This window comes from Hordeum vulgare, chromosome 4H (assembly GCF_904849725.1).
Source record: "Hordeum vulgare subsp. vulgare chromosome 4H, MorexV3_pseudomolecules_assembly, whole genome shotgun sequence".
NCBI lineage: Eukaryota > Viridiplantae > Streptophyta > Magnoliopsida > Poales > Poaceae > Hordeum > Hordeum vulgare.
In genome coordinates this window covers 23746906-23768204 of record NC_058521.1, presented here as the reverse complement: position 1 = coordinate 23768204, position 21299 = coordinate 23746906, and the positions used below count along the sequence as shown (strand labels likewise).

At 45.5% G+C, this 21299-nt stretch overlaps 2 protein-coding genes across 3 annotated transcripts; one reads left to right on the top strand and one right to left on the bottom strand.

Annotated features, from left to right (window-relative positions):
• The first annotated feature begins 1348 nt into the window (after window positions 1-1348).
• LOC123451079 (CSC1-like protein RXW8) lies at window positions 1349-5648 on the top strand. Its single transcript, XM_045128091.1, has 11 exons — window positions 1349-1561; window positions 1916-2256; window positions 2369-2515; window positions 2617-2680; window positions 2789-2998; window positions 3288-3479; window positions 3653-3951; window positions 4086-4362; window positions 4479-4754; window positions 4843-5076; window positions 5157-5648. The coding sequence occupies exons 2-11, from the start codon at window positions 1973-1975 to the stop codon at window positions 5409-5411; spliced, it is 2238 nt and encodes a 745-aa protein (XP_044984026.1). The 5' UTR covers window positions 1349-1561; window positions 1916-1972; the 3' UTR covers window positions 5412-5648.
• Window positions 5649-9219: 3571 nt separating this feature from the next.
• LOC123447636 (inositol-tetrakisphosphate 1-kinase 3-like) lies at window positions 9220-15252 on the bottom strand. Of its 2 annotated transcripts, XM_045124242.1 has the most exons (11): window positions 14883-15252; window positions 13102-13183; window positions 12910-12942; window positions 12626-12746; window positions 12035-12127; window positions 10627-10734; window positions 10362-10538; window positions 10200-10255; window positions 10036-10120; window positions 9809-9917; window positions 9503-9598 (listed from the first exon to the last, which is right to left on the bottom strand). In XM_045124242.1, exons 1-11 carry the CDS (start codon window positions 15068-15070, stop codon window positions 9589-9591), a joined length of 1062 nt encoding a protein of 353 aa, XP_044980177.1. In that variant the 5' UTR covers window positions 15071-15252; the 3' UTR covers window positions 9503-9588. The 2 variants fall into 2 exon arrangements, with proteins under 2 accessions (XP_044980178.1, XP_044980177.1); XM_045124243.1 differs by lacking the exon at window positions 9809-9917 and having other exon boundaries at window positions 9220-9598; window positions 14883-15248.
• Between the last annotated feature and the right edge of the window lie 6047 nt (window positions 15253-21299).

Genomic DNA, 21299 nt, shown 5'->3' with positions numbered 1-21299 from the left:
GAAGTCAGGAGATGAGAACCACAGCTGCTTAAAAAATAGGAGATGAGAACCACAAAATAATGCTTACCACTGTCGTAAACGGCGTACTTCATCGCCAATACAACACAGCCCAACGCAAATTATTTTAGCATGGTGTAAACGTAGGGATTCCGTAAAAGTCATGGGTGACGAGCGGGGACGTGGCGGAACATAATACGTTTTCCGCAGCATACGTGGGGCGTGTCTCCGATTTGGCTTACGTATATGTTTTTGTAGGAGCATTCTTAAATTGGAGTGTATTGGACACATCGACGACGTATATGCGATTTTAGTAGTAGTATAAGCACAGTATATGGTACACATGGACGTATCTGGTGTGGTCAAAGTTTTGTTCTTCAGTGAGAATGCGATCGATGGGATAAGATGGATGAACACACGGTACCGCGTCAATGGCTTATCCTGGCTTAGATCGGTCGTGATGACACGCAGATACGTGAGGGTGACCGTGGAAAATGTACTCTGCGCTACCGCGGCGAAAGGGAAAATGGCACTGGTAGGATTCTTTTGTGTGCGAATGAAAAATGAATTTAATAAAATAGGTAGGATTCGAGATAAAGATAAGGCTGATCACAGTGGGAATAACATGACTAATAACATAAATGTTACTTCCTCCGTTCCTAAATATAAGTCTTTGTAGAGATTTCATTAATGGACTACATACAGATGCATATAGACATCATCTAGGGTATAGATTCAATCATTTTGCTCCGTATGTAGACCCTTAATGAAATCGTTTAAAAGACTTATATTTAGGAACGGAGGGAGCACATGAATAAAAAATAATGTGACAAGTAATTAATGAGAAAAGATCCAATAAAGTAGCATAATATGTTAGTACCATCACATAGCGCTTTTCAATGCAAAATTACAAGTAATTAATGAGCAAATGTTTTAAAATGTGTTTTTCTTTCGTCGCTACTCTCCGTAGTCCAGACAGTTGAAAAAAAATATTCTCCTTTTCCTTTTACGCAAAGCACACATTTTTTTGTGGACTCTTTCTGAGTGGAGCACATTTTTGTTTTTTTTTACCAAAAGTCAAGCACACTCGTGGAATGTGAAAAAAAAGTCCACAAGCTGCGGCCCAGATGAAGCCGGTCCAGCCAGCCAATTACCGGCCAGGGGGCGGAAGATGGGCCTGGCCCACTTAAACGCGTCCCTTCCGGATCACACGTCACGGGCCGTTGCGGGCCGCCCAGGAGGGGGGGAACTGCCCTGCGCTGCTCTGCGTTGCGACGACGCCAAAGGAAAGGAAAGGAACCAACCAAAGACGCCACGCGGCCGCATGCAGCACGACGCGACGCGAACGACGCCACCACCACAACCGGGAGCGCACGGTTGCCCCCGCCCTCCCCTCGCCGACAACTCCGCCAACCGCCCCCCGCGCGCTGCCGTCGCCAAGGGGCCCCGGCCGGCCGGCGACCCACCGCCGTCGCCGCCTCCTCCTCCGCGCCATCGCCGACGACGCCAAGGCGCGCGCGCTCGATCCGGCACGGGCCGGCTGCATGTGAAAAGCGCACGACCCGTACGTCCCCGCTCGCCCGCCCGCGTACCATTTCGGTTCCCTCCCCGCTCCGGCCGCCGTACGTGCTTGCTTGCTTGGCTCCGGCGATCCTCTTGCCTAGCTAGCCGACGCATCTCTGGACGTGCGGTCTCCGGCCGGCCGTCGCATTGCATTGCATTGCATGCAGTACGGGGAATCATTTATTGCGGTGCGCCATTTCGCATCTCGAACGATCGCGTTTTGGTATCGATTGATCGGGAATTAAAGCGCAATCTGCCAAGAACAGCAGGATTCCTAGGATGCATGCATGCTGTCGGTTAATTAATTAATAATTCATCCGGCGTGCTGAATTGGTTCTCGTGCGTGCGTGCGCAGTTCTTTCATGGGTAGATGGTCAGGAGATCCAAGAGCACAAGGTAGAGGAGGCAGGGGATGGAATTTTCCGCCCTTCTGACTTCGGCGGGCATAAACATCGCCTTGTGCATTCTCTATCTGTCCCTCTACTCCATCCTCCGCAAGCAGCCGCACAACTTCGGCGTCTACTTCGGCCGCCGGCTCGCCGAGGAGAAGTTCCGGGAGCAGGTGGACTACTTCTCCTTCGAGAGGCTCCTGCCCACCGCCGGCTGGCTCGTCAAGGCATACTGGTGCACCGAGGACGAGATCCGACGCGTCGCCGGCCTCGACTCCGTCGTCTTCCTACGCCTCTTCATCTTCAGGTCTCCCTCCTCCAATTCCAATCAATCAAACCACCTTCGTTTGTATATATGCTTGTTTTACTTACAATTACATGTTGATGCTTGCTTCTTGTCGCGACTGAACCGGATACAGCATACGCATCTTCTCCATCACTACCCTCATCTGTGTCTTTGGAGTGCTCCCCGTGAATTACCATGGCCAAGAAATGGCCCACACGCGGGTCCCAGCGGAGTCGCTCAATGTTTTCACCATTGCAAATCTCAAGGAAGGATCAAGAATGTAAGCTGCCTGCATCTTTATTTCTGTATCTATCTCGTTTATTTACTGGAATCAAATAATCTGACTGACACACGGCCTTTGTTTTTTTTTTTTTTGCATAGGCTTTGGGTGCATTGTACTGCTTTATATGTTATAACAATCTCAGCTTGTATTCTTCTTTTCCAAGTAAGGCCTGTCCACAATGATGTTCATGTTTGTTACCAAAAGATTCTGACCCAAAAAGTTCAGAGCAACCATATATGCTGCAGCTGATCATACATCTCTATGTTGCAGGAGTACAGGTATATCTCAAGAAAGAGATTAGCACACATCACTGGATCAACACCCAATCCGGGTCATTTTGCTGTGCTTGTTCGATCGATTCCAAAGTCACACAATGAGCTTCTCGATGACACCATCAGGAATTTCTTTGTTAACTATCATGGATCTAGTTACCTGTCACATCAAATGATCTATCGAAAAGGAAAGTTGCAGAATTTTGTGGTAAGAATTCATTCCATTCCAGCAATGATATTTCTGCTTTTCAGATATGATTAGTTGGAACTCAAATTATCTACCTATATTCTATGAATTTTATTCTCCTGAAGCTAGTTTACAGTCTTGATGTTCTCTACATTTCAAAATGATCGAATTTTTATGTTGCATGTCCACACTTCTGAGTTAGTTCGGCAACATGTGTATGCACTACTTTTACCTTTATCGTTCAAGTTCAGCTTACATGGATATCTTGTACTGACTACTTAGTTCATTTCCTCAAACTCTGTTTTTGCAGGATAGTGCTGAGAGAGCTTACAGGAAATTTGTAAGAGTAAAACTTTCGGTATTTGACCAGAACGTACGGTCTAGCTTGAATAGATGTGGTCTCTGTGGAGTACGAGCTTCCTCGTTTCAGCTTTACCGCAACAAGTTCGTCGATGCCAAGAAGTCAGACCTCACTGATCCAGAAGTAGTCGAAGCTCAAAAGGTCATTGTTGTCAATTGATCTAGTTAAGACTGCAATTACTACATGTGTTGAGTTTTGACCAGCACATTGCATGATCTCATTCTTTTTTGTGTTAAGCAATAGCATGTTGTCAAGAAACTATGGTTTCTATGCATTCTCTCCTCATAAATAAATCTAGTCATACTGCCGAACAGGACTGCCCAGGTGCTATCGTGTTCTTCAAGACTCGCTACGCCGCGATTGTGGCTTCCCAAGTTCTTCAGTCTTCGAACCCTATGCTATGGGTGACGAATCTGGCACCCGAGCCGCGCGACGTCTACTGGTCGAACCTCTGGATACCCTACAGGCAGATCTGGCTCCGGAAAATAGCGACGCTCGCGGCTAGTGTCTTCTTCATGTTTGTCTTCATCGTACCCGTCGCGTTTGTTCAAAGCATGATGCAGCTGGAACAGCTCAAGCAAATGTTCCCAAACCTGAGAGGCGCACTCAAGACGTAAGTAGAAATCTCAATCAATAATCTATATATAGAGAGTTCATTTTGCTAACAGGTTTGCATGCAGCCGGCTGAGCTTGTTGCATCATGCTTCATGCCATGAGTCTGAAAGAAAGAATCCCTTGTTTGTGCAGGTCATTCTGCGTGAGGGTCATAACGGGATACCTCCCCAGCGTGGTCCTGCTGCTGTCCCTGTACACCGTTCCTCCCCTGATGATGCGCTTCTCGGCGATCGAGGGGTCGATTTCTCGCAGCGGCAGGAAGACGAGCGCGTGCACCAAGATCCTCATCTTCAACATCTGGAATGTCTTCTTTGTGAACGTGCTATCAGGGTCCGTGCTCAACCAGCTGAACGTCCTCACCAGACCCAAGGACATGCCGTCTATGCTAGCTGAGCTCGTGCCAAAGCAGGTAGGTTGACCTTAATTCAAAACTGCGACGCTTATCTTGGATCGGAGAGAGTACAAAGGATCAACTAAGTGATGGGTTTGTTGATTGTGTGCTTTTTCGTTGGATGGGCATGGCAGGCAACGTTCTTCATGACCTACGTCCTCACATCAGGCTGGTTCAGTCTATGCTCGGAGATACTGCAGGTGTACAACCTGGTGTACAATTTCTTCAGGAAATTCATATGTTGTTACCAGGACGAGCCAGAATATGTCTACTCTTTCCCCTACCACACCGAAGTCCCCAAGGTCCTCATGTTCAACGTGCTCGGCTTCACGTTCTCGATCATGGCGCCTCTCATACTGCCTTTCTTGCTCGTCTACTTTTGCCTCGGCTACTTGGTGTACCGCAACCAGGTATATATATATATGTTCAGAACTTGATCGATTTGTTGATTCATTAGAAGGATCAAACGAACAATTCTGTTCTAATGCTTGCTTGCAGATCCTGAACGTGTACTACCCCAAGTACGAGATGGGAGGGAAGCTGTGGCCGATCATGCACAACACCATGGTGTTCTCCCTGGTGCTCACGCAGATCATCGCGCTGGGCGTGTTCACCATAAAAAAGGCGCCGGTGGCCACCGGGTTCACCATCCTGCTCCTCATCGGCACCATCCTCTTCAACGAGTACTGCCGGCAGCGCTTCGCCCGCATCTTCAACTCCTACTCCGCTCAGGTCCCATGATCTCATACATTCGTTGTTGGTACTTCTTTTCCTCTTTGAAAACACAATGTAAATGTTGGCCGTGCTTGCAGGATTTCATTGAGCTGGACAGAGACGACGAGCAGTCGGGGAGGATGCGGGAGATCCACGAGCACCTGCTGGACGCCTACTGCCAGTCGCCACCGGGCAGCGCCGACGACGTCCCGATCGAGATGATCCTGGAGGACCCGGCGCAGGAGGCGTCCAATTCGAGCCAGGAGCTCTGCGACACGGTGCAGGAGGTGGCGGAGTCCATCATCCAGGAGCACATCGAGGAGCGGCACGACAGTGTCACCGGCCGTTGCTGATGTTGTGCTGATTTGGCTCTCTTTCTCTGTGCCTTGGCTACCGATCTGTGGTTTACGGTCGATGAATCGACTTTAATTATACGTGTTAAGGTGGGTTAGCCCAAGTAGATGACGACGATGAATGCATTGAGCTAACTAACTGCCTTGTATGATACTATGTATGTTGTAGGTACAGGTTTGTTTCGGTTTCCGAGGGTGCTAACTGTGCAGATTAGGAATTAATGGCTTACGATTTCACCTTCTTGCGTTAACACAAATGATGGTAACCTGACACATTTGTCACGAGCTCGTCGATTAAGTATTTCAACTTCAAAACGTGGTCAATTGTCGTTTTAGTGCTTTTGGCCAACGGATTACTCAAAAACGATATTATGGACAAACTGTTATGAAAACGGTGGTTTCTGAGATATCGTCTCCAATTGTGGTGTTTTTGGTAATTTACTCGGCTTTGTCGGAATCAGACATGAGTAACAGCATCAAGTTGGAAACGATATATTGCACGTGCATATACAATGAATACAACCATTGTAGAAATTAGCATGTTTAAACTGAAACTATACACAAAATGAGCAAGTAGTAATACTTATAAACATTCAGCACACATAAAAGAGTGTAAGGTAGAGAAAATCTGTAATAAAACATTAACAATCATGTGTTACAAGTTAATAATTAAAAAGTTGCAGATAAATTCGACGGTCATATTTAAAGATTGGATAGTCCGGCTAGAAAAATCAGATTGCTTATATCATCATATCCTAATAATACCATATCATATACAGTTTCGTAGCGCTGGTCTAGGATTTCTAACGGATTGTGTATGCATATCCAAATCTCTGGCACGATATACATGACGTAAGATTCGGAAATACTTTCAGGTAGAGGGTTTAGATTAGGATTAATTTAGTATTTGACCCCCTCAAATCTGCATATTTTATCATTTGCCTTCCCTGAACTTTCTCCTTAGCTCCACCATCCTTTATCAATTTGCCTATCCTACCTAGGTCTATGAATTTCTCTATTAATTCAATTACCTTATCCTTACCCATGAGGTAGTGACAGCAGGTACAAGTGGCATCCCTCTTCGTTCCACGAAATTCATAAATTAGTTCATGATTTGATCAGCACTTGCCTAAACATAATGATGTATTTATACTATGATGTTTTTCGCCAGCCAGCCCCGCTTGCATCCATGGTCATGGCCACTCATCAAGTCATACTCATAGCTACCATATGAACACGTGCAAGAGATGACGAAAAAGGCTCTCGCCCAACTAGCTAGATATCGTTGTATGTAGAGCACTTGAAACCAAAACATCGCATAGGATTCCTGTTGGTAGAAAGATAACAACTAAAGAGCTATTGTTGTATGATGTTGGCTTTGTTATTGAGTCTATAGTTGAGCAGGGGTGGTATAAGAATGAGGATGGTAACAAAAGAAGGACTTTTGATTTCATCAATATTAAAAATTTAGAAGTAATAAAGGAAGATGAAGGTATGGGAAAAAGGGGAAGAATGCATGAACATGCTGTTACAAATATGACTTTGGGAAGTTTGTTTCTGAAAGACTGAAACTATATGAAAACGGTGTTGAAGGGAGAGATACATATATACCTGGCCATGGGATACCCGGCCCGGCCAACCCGACCCGACCCGGTCTTCCCGCCGAGCTGGGCCTGGGCCTGAGTTTTGAGCCTGAAGAACATGTTGGGCCAGGCCCGGGCTTGAGATTTTTGCTTTTTAGGGAAGGGGTCCGGCCCGAGGCCTAGCGGGTTTCTTGCTGATGGGTCGGGCCTGGACTTGAAAAGTAGGCCCGACGGTTGGGCCGGGCTCGAGCCTAGGTTTTCTACCTCGGGCTATTAATCCCGGCCTGGCGAATGGCTAGGTATAGACACATACCAGTATACGGTGTTTGTAGAAATGAGGGTGAGACATCGAACAATAAGAATACTAATGAAGAGTTGCTTCTTAGGCTACATATTGCTAAAGAAAGTGCTGGTAGGCAGGCAGCACAACTAGTATAGAGGAAAGGAAGAGAGAAGATATGGAAATCCTAAACAAAAGGTCTAGAAAATGTGGTCAAAAGACAACATGAATTGCCAAGCAAAAACATCAAAACAACTTTTGATACTGAGAAGTTGTAAGGTGTGGGACCCCATACTGCTGCTAAGAACAATGGTGTGGAAGTAGATGGGGGACCAGATGAGTATAGAAAGGAGGTTGATAAAGACAATAATGAAAATGGCAATGAGGACCTAAAGCTTGTGGATTATAATCTTGGCACTCTGATTAAAAGGCTGAAAAAGGGGAGTTAAATACTTCCAATGAGCAGGGAGAACAGCCTAGGAGATGCTTTAGACTTAAAAATAAAGAGGGCTGCATAGTGGAAGACCTAACTAAGGAAAGAGTGGCAGCCAAGAATAACTATGGTGAGTTGCATATTCCTACTATTGTGACTTCTTCTAATACTAGCTTGGCTGAGATGGATACCTGTGGGGGGGTTAATTTGGGTTGTTCAATTGATATGGCCAAGCATAATATAAATCTCATTAAGTATGTTGATTGCTAGATGGCTTAATAATTGGTTTTGTTTGCAGACAAATCAATGAAGCCAAGAACACTGAGATGGCTTCATCTTTTCTATTAATATGATTGCTAGATGGCTTAATAATTGGTTATGTTTGCAGACAAATCAGTGAAGCCAAGAACACTGAGATGGGCAGTAAAAATGTTCGAAATGATAGCAAATGGAGTCTTTTTTAACAACCACAGCGCGCGCAGGGGGGGAGGGCATCCCCACCTAAATATATTACTCAAAAGGGCCCGTTAGGCGATCTTCCGTGGCGTCAGTCGTACCTGATTTTGTTCTTCTGAGTTTTTCGTTAGAGTCGGAGCTGCGTTATATGGCTGCAGGTTGACATATCTAAACCTTGAGTGTTTCAGTCTATGGGAGTGGGCTTGGCCCTTGTTGTTCTGGTTTTTACTCAGTGAGGCAATCTTTGCCTTCGTTTTAAAAAAAACTCAAAAGGGCCTGGGGCGGTGCTACATCAGAGAGAAGAGAGAAGAGGTATAGCCGCCATGACATGGCCGCTTTCCTACTAATAGAGTCTAAATCTGGTGTTCAAAAGAAAGAGTCTTCAAATCTGAACATCCAAAGTATAGAATCAGAGATTAAGTTCCGAAGAGTGTTCGAAGCGGAGTGAGTCTCGGAGTGAAACACCTGGTCGCTAAAAGAGTCCCAGAATTCCCAAAGGATTGCGAGGGCGACCGTGGGCCAGAGGTTAATGTCAAGACCGTCTGGAGATGATAGATGTCATGTGGAAGAAGGATATTGAGAAGAAGCAATGCATGGATGAAGAGGGGGAACAAACAGGATTATGGCGTGAACACGAAAAAAGGTTGGGGTTAGTAGCTTCTGCTACTTCATCTACTGTGTTGTTTTTGTTTCAAGCTTCATTCGCTAGGTGTTAGGGGGTACTTAGATACTTCATCAACTTGGTGCTTGGCCTGAAGTTGGATGTTGATTTTCCATGTTTAAGAGATCTGAATTGCAGATGACCAAAGACATGTTGGGTGGTGTACTGTCCCTCTGATATGTTGGGTTGTGTACTGTCCCTGCTGCCTTGTGAACTGCGGTAGCTTCCGAGCTGCTGGATTTCCAAGTTGCACAGGTCATATATAGTTTTAGTTTCCTGCAGCTAATAGTTTGTGTAGAAAGACATTATGGTTTCAGTTCAATGAAATCGAAGAGAGGCCACTCTCTTATATGGATTGTTCTACATCTACGAGTTCATCTTTGAGATTTTTGGGATACCTGCCGTGGATACCCCCGCTTGATTCCATTACTAGGCCGAACGAACTTATTCGAGAAAATGAACTGAACAAAGTTGCGCCAAAATGCAAAATTAATAATTACAGTTCGACACAGTCCTCGCTGCCTTATCGCAACTACTGATGCCCAACTCTACCACAGAATAAGATGATCCTTCCTTCCTTCTCCTGATATGCACATTGATTCGTACACACAGCGAATGCGAAGACAAACATACTGGCAAGGAGTCAAAGGGGAAGAGAGCCTTCTCACCCCTCGCCCGAGGTATAGCTTGGTCGTCGCTTGAACTCCTTCTGCTGGTCCAGACTCAGCAGGAAGTCGGTGAAAACATGCTCGTATCCAGGCATCTTACCATACCCTGCAACCACCAAAAAAGATTTATCTGAGGAAGGTCGCTTGTGAAAATAATATTTGTATGATACATGCTTGTGAAAATAATATTTGTATGATACATGCATACAAGCGATTGGCAATGCACTTGTTTCCGCAGTTGTTCAGAAGTATCACACACAGAAAATGAAAGAATACGATTTGTGCCCATGGCAAATTGGCGATAAAGCAGAACGACCTCTCCCAAAGGCGCAAGCAAAAGTTCACTTGATGTTGGCAATTTCTAATACTTGATAAACATATCATATTGCACATAGCCGAATCATGTTCATACAGTAGCTGACACCCTGACATGGGAGGTAAACATCTCATTTGGCAGTGTACTATTCAAAACCGATAAGCAGAAGACAGCTCAAAATAATACCAGATAAAGAAAACACCCCTGAAACAAGTTTGATCACATACCAGGAAAATAGTTCATGTCTATAACATAAAACCGATCCCTTGTCCCATGCTCTCTGATCATATCTATGTTGAACAGTCTAAGACCCTGTCAATCAGGCATACAGCTGATATTAATCATATGGCATCAAATTAAGCAGAACAACAAGTGCAAGAATCTCTGGTACCAGTCGGCGGCGCAGCTCTCTTGCCAGTATCTCAAGCAGTGGTCTTGGAGGAAGTTCTGATGGAATATGTAAAAATATCAGTTGACAACAGCGTTTTCTGAAATCAATGTAGAACGGCAACAACTACTGTAAGACAAGAGAACCCAAGCCATGTAAGTTTACCAGCAACATGGGGGTCAAGGTCTGCATCCTCCGCAGTGGCTGCAGCGCAAGAGACCCTCGGAAACCGGAAAACTCCAGCATTAGTTGACAGATCACCCTCATCCACGTTAGGCAGTGAAAATCTACGCACTACTCTAATTGCATCCCCAACAATGTAGACCTTAAATAAGACACCACCTATAGATGACAGACACAAAAACACAAGGTCAATGTAGAATTGGAGAAATGTTCAAAGGAATGACCAGATAAAACTCAAGTATAGTACCGTGGTTAACAAATTCCTGAAGAACCAATGGAGGTTCAAGCTTCGTCAAGGAAGCTGAGTCATAAGCAAGAGACAACTCATGAGACTTCGCGACCAGAGGCTTCGCCACTGCACATAGTATATGTGGTTAACAGGCCATATTGAAACAACAAATTGCCAGGGGATTCAAAACAGACCGCAGTAATGCCAATAATTAAATACTCAAGTCAGGTAAACATTAAGTCAGTCCAAAAAAACTACACTTCATATCAAACAACAATGTCAAACGCTCATCATTGTTACTTAAATGGAGTAATTGCAATTTGGAGCAGGCATTGAGTAACTAATTTCGAGTTGCACCATGTAAATAAGGCACATGACACCAGTGAACTTGTTGCACCACGTACGATCCATGTTAAGAGAAAAACTAGTCGGTACTCGGTACCCCGGCCGGCACAAGCAGTTAGGCGACACATGGGGTTGACATCCAGGAGGAGACAAGGAGGTACGTGCCAGGCATTCTCGGGCTAAACAGCCTATACAGTCAGAACCTAGAGAGGGCCAAACTGATGCTCCTTCTGTCCAGGGCGCACGGTGGAGAGAGGTAGAGCCATAAATTGCTCTCACTCAATCGTCGATGAGTCAAAGAAAGGGCTCATGGGTTAGGATGCCCCCAGAGGAAAGCTATGGCTCGGGGAGTGCCCTGGTAAGCTTCTGCATCTATGCCAGTTTCTGTGATCTTTTTTTTTGGGAGGGGGGGGGGTCTTTTGTGCATATGGGTGGCTTCTAGGGGTGAAATCAAAATTAAAGAAGGCCCACTGGTGTTATGCGCATGATGTGAACATACAGGGTGAACTCAGGACTACTGACATAATATCTGGCAAGAAATGCCTTGCTTATATCTCATTCAGAACACAGAGCATTGATTCTGGCTCAACAAAAAGAACAGGGAGCACTCCAATTAATTTAATAAAAAATAAAATCCAAGAGACACCTTGGAATTATCAAGCCATACAAAAAGCATATCAATTTATAATTTGTTGCTTAATCGACCTTCATTTTTATTTTCTATTATTAGGCTACATGGAGAGGACCTAATCCAGTTAGTGTACCATGGATTGGATTCGTATCTTTCAAGCTATCTGCAACCTACTACCTATCCATCAAATGTACAGACTACAGAAGTACATGCTGCAACTAACATGACAATCATATGAACTGATCAACCAGGAAAGAAATGGAGGAAAAATGATGGAAAATGATCACTTGCTCTAGCAGATACAAAATTTTCACAGAAGTCAAGAGGACAAAGCATGTCCATTTACTTATGAGAGATGTCAATGGTGACCTGAATTTTGATTCTATAGTACAGAGTGCCTTATGGTAGCTGAAAAGAGAAAGACCACCCTTACTTCTAAGGCAGACTTACCTAATGGAAGTGATAGCCCAGCCCTCATAACCGCAGCTGGTATTGACAATGGGTCTGTGTTAACAAATAGCTGCTTCGGGACACCAACTTTACCTGCAAAAATCAACTGCACCGTGGTGATCAAATCAGCCTTTGAGAAGGTTCCAAGAACCAACCCATTATATCCAAGCTACTGACAGTGCAGGAAATATTTGATGAAAGCAGATAAAAGTTCACTGCAAATTTAAGTGTATAAAGATAAAAGATAAACAATAGAAAAGGATCACAATCTTCAACAGTCATTGGTAAAGGGGTCAACATGAGAACAAATATGATAGCTCAGGTGACAAGAGAATAAAGGGCTCTTGACGGCCAAATGTACAGTAGAGTAGAACACATTGCCTAATACTACATTTAATAGCATATCATATACCCTTAACATATCCATATCACTACTTGAACTAGTATTTGCAACATGTTAATACGAGATTAATCCAAATATAACTAACTTTACTTTGTTCAACCAGAAAAGGCAAGTGAACTTCTGTATAATCCTAGTAAGGATGATGGGTTACTTCCAAACATGAATTAGAAGAAAGTTCATAAAATTACCATGACAATCCGCAAGGTCCAGTTTAGAAACTTCTTGAAGCATAGATTGGCGGTTCAGCAAATGTTCTATGGCACCTGGTGGGTCAAGAACAGTAACTTCTGGGTGTGTCTCCCTATATTCCTATCAAAATGATGCAAAACCTTCAGCGGAAGTTTAAAATAATAAAAAGACAGAATGTGCAGAACATTTAAAAAAATCATATTGAAAATGTCTTACAAAGATATTGAACATGTCTCGCAAAGAGAAGTTCAACAGTGGTTTTAACATATTGTATGCTACTGACCTCCAACCGTCGTTGCCACTCCTTTCCAGTCAACTGTAGAAAACATAATTTCATCATTTTGTTGTCAATGAATAAAATATATATATTTCAAAGAAGAAAAAAAAAGGAAATCTCAGAGAACAGCACTAAAAATTCAACACTCCCTTGACATAAAATACATGAATAAGAGTTAAATATACTCCATATAGCTACCTTATGCAGAATAACATCAAAAGGGCCTTGATCTGACAGTGGAAGCTTTTGATCAATTGCAACAAATTGAATGCCTTTCTTCCTGCATTAAATTTGGTAAGGATGAGAAGCAAATAATCTGGAAGATCTAACAAATAAGTAAGTCTGCAGCACCAATTGCCCAACGGTAGCAATTGGTGGCTAGCCAACACATAACTTTAACATATTAATCCAAATTCTAAAATTACAACTTAAAAGTATTTTCACTAAAACAATGCAAACATTTAAAGTCTCCAATCTCTTGTATGTTAATAAGTGCCCACTGCCCAGACAACAGAAAATGAGCAGTAAATTGTCTTGAAATGAATGTTTACCGGTTATATTATATTGAATATTATATAAGATAAATGAACCAAATTTAATGATAATTATATTAGAATGACTCTTTAGTCCACACTGAGCACTAGTGATGTGCTGATTTGCATGATAAAAGGTAATGCACATGTTAAATCATGCGGATCCTTTAACTATTATCAGAATGTTATCATGCTGGACCTATACTATTTTCATATTCGGCAATCCACATCCTGCTCTGGTCCTAGTGATGTGAGGATGGCACAAGCTGTCAAGTAAAAAACTGAGCATTTAACTGCAATATGGAACCTGATGACATACTTTAGATCTCTGGTGTATTTTAGCCAACTTGGACCCCTGCAGTTGCTTACCATACACGCTTGGTCACACCAGTTAATAACACCAGCATTTTGTAATAAGGTTTCACATAATTACTTGAATAATGTCAAAACAGGGCATTTCAGTGGCAGGTTCCTGGATTAGTTCAGGGATTTAACTATTTACGGTTCATTGAATAAATTAAGAAAGGGTCACTACTGGAAGCGAATATAATACTACCATAAGACAGGGAGTGCATCGATGTCACTGTCCCATCCCAAAGGAAATAGCAGCAATACAGGAACATGCTTGAATAGACTAATTTCAGTCAGTGCGGACAATGATTCCACAAAACCGAGATCCCGGTTCTTTGATTGAATAAATAGATGTTCCAAAATTATTGAAACAGGTGTAAAGAAAACCTCCTTGGGCATAATAAACCCCAAACAAATATCTAGAAAGCATACCGTGAAAGGTAAACAAAACAAATCATACGCCAATGGATATCACAATCGGGGGTATCAATCAAGAACCCCTTTTCGCCGCCTTTTTGACTATAACTTGACAAAAACGTTTTCCCACTTTTAATCCTGTATAGAGAGAGCTAAAGTATTCCCCTTCCTTTTGTGCTCAACAACTTTGCGATCTCTTTAACTCAGACAAACAATTAGTGGGTGGGACAACAATAAGCACTAGCCATTTCTCCCTAAGCAGATTAAAGAAGGGGGCCCCGTGTGTGAGTCCAGAATCTTCTCCGGTCAAGAGCAGAGGTCAATGAACGAGGCGTTAATTACAACATAATAACATTAGGAAACGATGTATGTATCATTCAGTAAGTTCTCCTCTTGCTGACGGAGTGGCCAGAAGGATCATGTTTTTCCACTGATCTTTCATCAAATTGCACAAAAACCTGGACACGAATTATTTTTTTCCTGTTCCTCACACGGACAGACAACAAGGGCCGCCTCCGCCGCACCAGGCGCTTTTCCTCCAATGCAGGACATGTTAAGGCCCCGAAATTAAATCATCTCCCACGCAATCGGCGCATTTCGAAAAAAAAGATTTTCTTTCTGCGGCTAGGCTTGAAACAAACGCGACCCGACGAATCTACAGGAGGACGTGGTGGGTACCTGGCGAGGCCCCGGAGCTTGGGCTGGAGGAAGCTCTTGGCCTTCTTGGACGTGAGCGCGTACCCGACCACCAGCTCCCTGGCGCGCGCGGGCGCCGGCGCCATCGCCTGCCCCTCGGCCGCCGCCGCCGCCGCGGCGTCCTCCGGCTCCGCGGCCCCTTCCGTCCCCACGCACCCGCCCGACACCATCGCCCCCCTCGACGAACCGATTGGCCGCGGGGACGGCGGCGAGATCGGAATGCGGCGAGCGCACTCGGGAACAAGCGGAGGCGGAGACAGGTGTGCGTGTGTGCGCGCGTGCGCGTGAGGTGAGGGCGCCGTGTGGAGGAAGAGAGAGAGAGAGGAGGAGGAGGAAGAGAGAGAGGGGGGGGTGCGGATGGGGGGCGTGTGCGTATTTGTAGGTGGAGGATGGGAGCAACTTCGCCTTTGGGACATGGAAACAAAGTGTCGCTGGATTACTGTTTTGCCCCTGGCCCTCTTCTTTTTCTTTTTTCTCTCTCCACATTTTGTTTTCTCATCTTTTTTTATGTAGAATATTTTCTAGGTTTCTTTATGCTTAAGGTATCTCTCTACTTAGCTAGTACTAACCAACAAACATACAAGGCAACCGCATTTTACCGAAATGCAGGGATAAAGGAGTAAAATAAAACCTTCACGTTGTGTTGTCTTATCGTCTTTCCGGGACCATGGCTCACGCGTCTTGTCCCGCACACGTAACATAATGTTACTAGTAATCTTGTCCGTGCAAAACGCGCGTCCAATTTAATAGCATGTCCAGGAGCTTTACCTAGTCATCGCCCACTCCGGCGACTCTCTTCATTCATTTTGCACGGATGTCGCCTAATGTTTGTCCATTCTAGAATCCGAGCTATGTCGTGTGTGATGGCTTGGTTATGCGGACTTGACTTTTGGATCGTCTGCATACCTGCCACGGCACCCTCATTTCTCCACACAGAAGGTGTGGTGTGCCTTTCGGTCTCACTCCCCGGTGGAGCAAGGTCATGGCTCGCGACATACGTGTTGTTGAGGCGATGTTGCTCCGTAACTGCTCTAGTCGAGCTCTCGGTGATGCCTCTGCATGCATTGTCGGTTGGATGACTTCAACGGGCAGCGCTGCTGAATCTTGGGGGTTTACCACCCATAATATCCATAATCATATGCATCGGTGTAGGAAAACTCTTCCAGCCACCCTTCTTATTCGGACTATTGGTTGTGGCATGTTACGATTGAGGGGATATAAACGATTACAGCATATGCCATTACGAAGAATATTTTTGTAACTAATGTTGTTTTCCAAGATTAATTGGAATTAATGCAATTAATAATGTTTTCAATAGCAATTCAATCAATGCATTAAATGCTATTTTCGTATTATTATTGATCTGATCAATTCAACATTGGAGTGTGAGATGTTGCATATAGGTGATTGAATTGTTGATGTCATTTTGATTCACCAAACTCATGTTTTTATAAGTAAGTGATAGATTTGTATTTACACTACGACTTTGTCATGTGGGTATAAATGTTACAATCGCCTTCATGTAGTGAAGGTGGCTGGTCCAAGATGGAAATTCATGGAAAAAACAACCAGTAGTTGGATGGTTTAAGAGAGTGGTTATATCTATGGGCTGACATGGATCAAAATCTTGGTTTGCTACTTTGTGTGTCTCATTAAAGCGGGCATTCTTTCTGTGTAGGATGACGTTTGCATCAATAGAGAGACGTCTATATTGGCTTCATCGATTATGAATCTTCACGACACTAGCCATCGACGCAAAACTTGTCTCGAACGAAGCACAATGCTAAATTACCTAGTGTTATGCACAAAACAAACTAAACATATTTTGGGGGGGGGGGGTGAAGAAAATAATTTTCTAGCTATTGGATATGACAACATAAATAAAAAAGGAACGTATTAAACTTGTAGCATGGTGTTTGGACTTAGCCATTTGTAATTATATAGGCTTTTGTTTTCCTCTTTTTGGAAATAATCGCATGACTTTGAGCCTTTTTCATGTTGAATTGTGTTGTCCATGGAAGCTCTCTTATCTGGATCGGTTGATTTTCGATCGTGCGCGTCCATATCAGCCTACGAGGATTCGAGGACGTGGCGTGAAGCTTTGTTGGCTAATGACACCCTGAGACATGTCGGTTTCTCGATTTCCATGATGAAGATGGCGGTGAAGAAGGTCATGATGGTCGTGATCGGAGGATCAGTTACACGGATGGAGCCTTGGAGGCTAAGGAGTCAGCCAGGTGTTAGATAATTCTCACGAGCAGCAGTGATAAGTGGGGCCAGCAACACTGGAAGATTTCATTTTTCGTGGTACTTCTCTTGTACCGAGTCGTGACTTTCACGATGAAAACCAAAGGTTTGGCCTTCATTGGTTGTGCTCGCGATTACCTTGCTGAAGAAATTGTTTTAAGAGCCCAGACATTTTCCATGGTGAAAATCTAAGATCTTGGATCGGTCAACGACGACGCTTGTGCACTGCTTCTTTCTTGGAGATGACTTTTTATGTTTTCCAGGTGTTGTATTTGGTGGTGGTAGAAGTGATGATGTTGAGAGGAGTTTATCGTTGTGGCAAGACCTTTATTTATTTTTCTTTCTATTTATCTACTCGTTTGGTTGTGTGCATCCCGAATGTCTTTCCGACGTCTTGTAGATACAAAGGCTGGGTGTAATTGGTATCTATAAAAAAGGATATTTTTTTCATGCTTTATATATAAAGCAACCATCACCGAACAATCTGATACAAACACACACACACCACGCCACACACACCCAAGACTAGATACACAGACGCTAAGAACATCTCCAACGGTAGCGCAAAAAATCCGCGCCCAATAAATTTTTTAGCGTGCCACTGTATCAGTTTTGAAGCGCGGGGACCGGAGCATCTTCAACAGACGCGCGCTAGTGTGGCGCCTAATCCAGTCCGATCCATCGGTCCCATCTGCAACAGCTCAGAGTTTGCTGCGCGCGCAAGCCGGCGCACCAAATATGCTGCGCGCGATAGTGTTTTTGAGCGTGCGTCCAAAAGTTTTTAGCGCGCGCAGTGTTTTGCAGCTTTTGCTGGAGCAGTCCGGTGCCCAAAAAACGAATCTTTTAACGCGCGGAGCAGTTTTTGGGCGCCTGTTGGAGATGCTCTAAAAACAACAACAACACCCCCAACAAACTCCAAGCAAACATCTCATGAAACACTAAGCACTACTACAAAGTCGTCGGGGCCCTAAACCGTGGACGAGCCACCGCGAAGAGGAGAAGTCGTGCATGACGAACAATGGGCTTCAAGGCGACGCCTTCGGCAAGGAAACGACACCATAACATCGTCGTTGTCCAATCCAAGGGTTAGGGTTTCCCCCGAAGCACCACGATGACAAATGAGATGCCGCAACGACGCCTTAAAGAAGGGGACGACGCCAGACGCCGCTGCCGGCGGCCTGACAAGACAGAGAGGGTTTTCTCCCCCGCCAACACTCATCGTCACCAGATTGAGATACAGACAACAACAACACCGCCATTGAACGACACACTCCGATCAACATGCCGCCCACACAGCCATGGTGACCGGGCAGCGCCCGAGTCGTGAGCTCCGTCCATGAGCACCCCGGCTTCCACCAACCGGGTCGTCGCCCCCGACATCCGAGCCCAACCCTCATCCAAGGATGCCCAAACCGACGCGGTCGACTGAAACGGGGTAGAAGACCTCCCTTCCGCCCCAAAGCCGACACCTTGGTAGGGTCGGTGGCCTCGACGACCAGATCTGGACGAGGGGAACTCCGGCAACCACACTATCCAAGCACCAGATGCAACGGAGGGGGCATCCTGCCCCCTTCCCGAAGTCCCCTGTCACCTCCGACAAGCCTTGCGCGCACCCACACCACACCGTGGAACCACCCCTGCGTGCCGAGCCCGTAGCTAAATCCGTAGAAGAGGGAGGGAGCTCACCCAATTCAGTCGCACACGAACCGCCGTCGGAGCATGTCCCTCGTCGCCGCGGAAGACCAGGCTGACCACGGGGTTGCAACCACGCCACCGCAAGCCACCACCATGACGAGCCCGGCGGAACGGATTATTAGATTCTCATTTTCAAAAAAGAATATTGTCCACGAAACAGGAGCGGATTAGAGCATCTCCAACAGCCGCGCTCCGCGCCGCGCGCAAAAAACTTTTGCCGCGCGCGCTTCAGCTGGTTTAGCGCGGCCGCCAGTGCTGGCTCCAACAACCGCGCTAAAATGCAGCACGCACGCGCCGCTCCAGCAGCGCGCAAAAATACAACGCGCGCGGCACGCACAAACCACATATACATTTCAAATAGAAGCAAAAATGATCAAACTAAACAAAATAAATCAACAATAAATCAATCTATTGAGCCAAGCATGCCAGGAAAGCCGCGAGCTTTGTTCATCGCCAATAGCCTTGCGACGTCTTCAGCATTGGGAGATCTCAAATACTCCTCCTCTTCCATATCAAATTCTTCTTCGGAAGAATCATACGATAAACTCATCTACAATGTTCAATACTATAGTATAAAAACTACAATTAAAACATGCACCAAATTCATGAAGTTTGAGCAATACATACCTTGTAGGCGTTTTGTCGAACACCTTGCGGGCGTGGCGCGGCGCGGCAGCGAGCGCTGTTCCTCGGACGACGGACGCGCGCGAGGGCTGGCGGGACTAAGAGGGGGGGCGAAAGAGCCGCGGCGCGGGGATAGGCCGGGGAAGCGCCTGAACGGTCGCCGGGGGGCGCGGGCGACGGCGGCGGCGCGGGGATAGGCCGGGGAAGCGCCTGAACGGTCGCCGGGGGGCGCGGGCGACGGCGGCGGCGCGGCTGGATGGGGGAGGAAGTGGGAGAGCGAGCGTGCGAGAGTACAGCGCGCGGGAGCGGGTGCAGCAAATAAGCGGCGCGCGATTGCGTTTCGACGAGCGCGCTGAACTACATATGCCGCGCGCGCTGTTTTTGCGCGTCCGCTGGAGGAACAATACCGGTTGCGCGCGCTAAAACGACCACTTTTACGGCGCGGCGCTAGTTTGACGCGACCGTTGGAGATGCTCTTATTATATTCTAGGCATATACTCCCCTTGTTCCTAAATATAAGTCTTTAAAAAGATTCCATAAGGAGGACTACATACAGATGCATGTAAACATACTTTAGAGTATAGATTCATTCATATGTAGCCCTCTAGTGAAATCTTTAAAAAGACTTATATTTAGAAACGGAGGGAGTATGAAATTTGGTCAGAAGACACGTTATTTATGTTTCGAAAGATTATGAAAAAAACACCATTCATGTAAAGAACACATACTTGCATCTATTCTATTTTTGTGAATTCGTTTTTGGGGCCAAGTTCCCTGTATAGGAATGTGAAACTACCCATGGTCAGACCAGCACTTCCTCCACGGAACACGAATTCTGCTTCCATGGCGTCTGAGCCCCTCTCGGGCAGACGGGCGTACGACGCGCTCCAACCTGTCTGGAAGAGTTCAACGAGCAGAGCGACGGGGTATCCTAGAAGCAATCGCCAGCGCCTCTTCGTGACTGATTTCGTGGACGTCTCCTCCCCCGAATTCATGCAAATCCATAGGCCATGAGCACCAAGTACTACGCTAATCCATATCCAATTGCAATTCCTCCAAAGTGGCTCAGCCAGTCCCTCTTGCCTTGTGCTAATCCCTCCCTCTCCCTGTGACCTCCAGCTTCAGGTATCCTATCCTTTTTCCTGTCGTCAACAACTGCGTGACGTGAGTGCTTGGCATCATGCATGCACGCTGAGAGTTAGGATTCAAGCGCTCCATAGCTTCAGGGTTTAGCAACGACACATATACTCCATAGCAGCATTCAGATATCGAATAATTAATAAAGATGGTTGTATGCATCCATTGATACAGAGGCCGGATAACCTTTCCTTTTTTCTAGAAAAAAATAGCACCGTCGAGATAAGAAGAAGACCTGATTAAAGAGGAGGAGCTGTTAACAAATCAAGCAAAGGGTATAATAATAAAAACGATTAAGCCCCCCCGTATCCTTCTCCCGGTCATCTATGGATCTGGTGGCACGTTGCGGAAACGTGAAGATGACGACCGCGCAAAAGATGACGGGGCCTTTGTATTCACGTGGACCTGCTGGGCGTCATCGTGATAAGTCATCTCAAAGAATGAGACGGCGGCAGGCGTAGGGCAGGAGCAGCACCATGTGTTTCACAAAACCGGAGAGAAATTCCGGGCCCAGAACATACCACCATCCGGATCTTCGGATGCGATTTGCGTCAACAATGGGGGCAAATCGGCTGTCTCATGCTTCAACAACTGAGAACCGTCCTGAAAATAAAGGAAGGATTCATAGTGGAAAGGGAAGTGTAAACCTGTTTTTTGTTCTTTTACTGAACGGAAGGAGGTTCAGTTATCTACTAC